This window comes from Ammodytes marinus (genome assembly GCF_949987685.1).
Source record: "Ammodytes marinus genome assembly, chromosome: 11".
Lineage (NCBI taxonomy): Eukaryota > Metazoa > Chordata > Actinopteri > Uranoscopiformes > Ammodytidae > Ammodytes > Ammodytes marinus.
In genome coordinates this window covers 11,118,998-11,120,150 of record NC_137215.1, presented here as the reverse complement: position 1 = coordinate 11,120,150, position 1,153 = coordinate 11,118,998, and the positions used below count along the sequence as shown (strand labels likewise).

At 57.8% G+C, this 1,153-nt stretch overlaps 1 protein-coding gene across 1 annotated transcript in view; it reads right to left on the bottom strand.

Moving 5' to 3' along the window:
* Positions 1–337: 337 nt before the first annotated feature.
* olig3 (oligodendrocyte transcription factor 3) overlaps positions 338–1,153 on the bottom strand; it is a gene marked incomplete at both ends in the record, with an annotated part of 1,944 nt that continues 1,128 nt past the window's right edge. The window contains one exon of the mRNA XM_080036859.1: positions 338–1,148. Coding sequence (XP_079892985.1) covers positions 338–1,148 — 811 coding nt within the window. The remainder of the gene's footprint in view (positions 1,149–1,153) is intronic.

Here is a 1,153-nt window from a genome sequence, read left to right as displayed (position 1 = left end):
GCCTGATTCGATCAAGTATAAAATGAAATCAAAATGTTCATGCAGCCGCCCTCACTTTTCACGTTGTGGTGTGAACGAAAAACTCAGTCGAACGCAAGAGTCATCTGGCATCTTGTTGCATGACACAGAACTTTTTCTTTTTTACCCTCAATTGGCAAAATTTAGTCGCTTTGTGTCCTTGTTACAAGGAGGATAATTAAATGTTTTTTCTCATATACGTCAAACAAGAAAAACAGACCAAACAACAGCATGCACAAGTGAGGCCTAATCCACCCTCATGCCCTGAATTCTCTATTTACAAACATTGTTACATCTCTCAGTCTGTGCTTGTCTGTCATCATTTCATCCCGTCCTTGCCCTCCCCCGTGAGTCTCGTGAGGCCGCTGGAGCTGATGGGGATGTGCGGAGGAGGAGGAGGCACCTGACAGATGGTGCAGGGACACGGCAGTCCGGCCCAGTGCTGGAAGCCGGGACCCAGCTGCAGGGCCGGAGGGGCAACCGGGGAGCCCTTCATCAGAGCGTGGGGCGCACGGAGGGACGCGAGCCCCGGCAGCGCGCTGCTGGAGGACGTCAGCGCGCTGCCGAGGAGAGGGTGCACCTGGTGGGCGGCAGCAGCGGCGGCTGCGGCGGCGGCAGCAGCGGCGGCGGGGCCCCCGGAGTGTGAGCCTGGCCCACAGTGGAACGCCGAGTGTTGCCCCCCATAAATCTCCCCCACCAGTCGCTTCATCTCGTCCAGGGAGCTGTTGAGCATCAGGATGTAGTTCCTGGCGAGAAGCAGCGTGGCGATCTTGGACAACTTGCGCACCGAGGGCCCGTGCGCGTAAGGCATCACCTCGCGCAGGCCGTCCATGGCCAGGTTGAGGTCGTGCATGCGCTTCCTCTCGCGTCCGTTGATCTTGAGGCGGAGGTGGTACATTTCCTCCTCGGTGACTGGCTTCTTCAACTTGTACTTGTTGCCGTCCAAAGACTTGTCGTCGTCCCCTGACTCAGAGTGCAGGTGTTCAACGCTGATCAACTTCTGGCGCTGGTGCTGCTGCTGCTCGTCGCCCTGCGTTGACGAAGACACTGAGGAGCCGGTGAGGTGGTGGTGCAGGTGATGGTGGTGGTGGTCACGGAGGAAGATGCCGTCCATGTCCGGGGAAGAGGCTCTGCT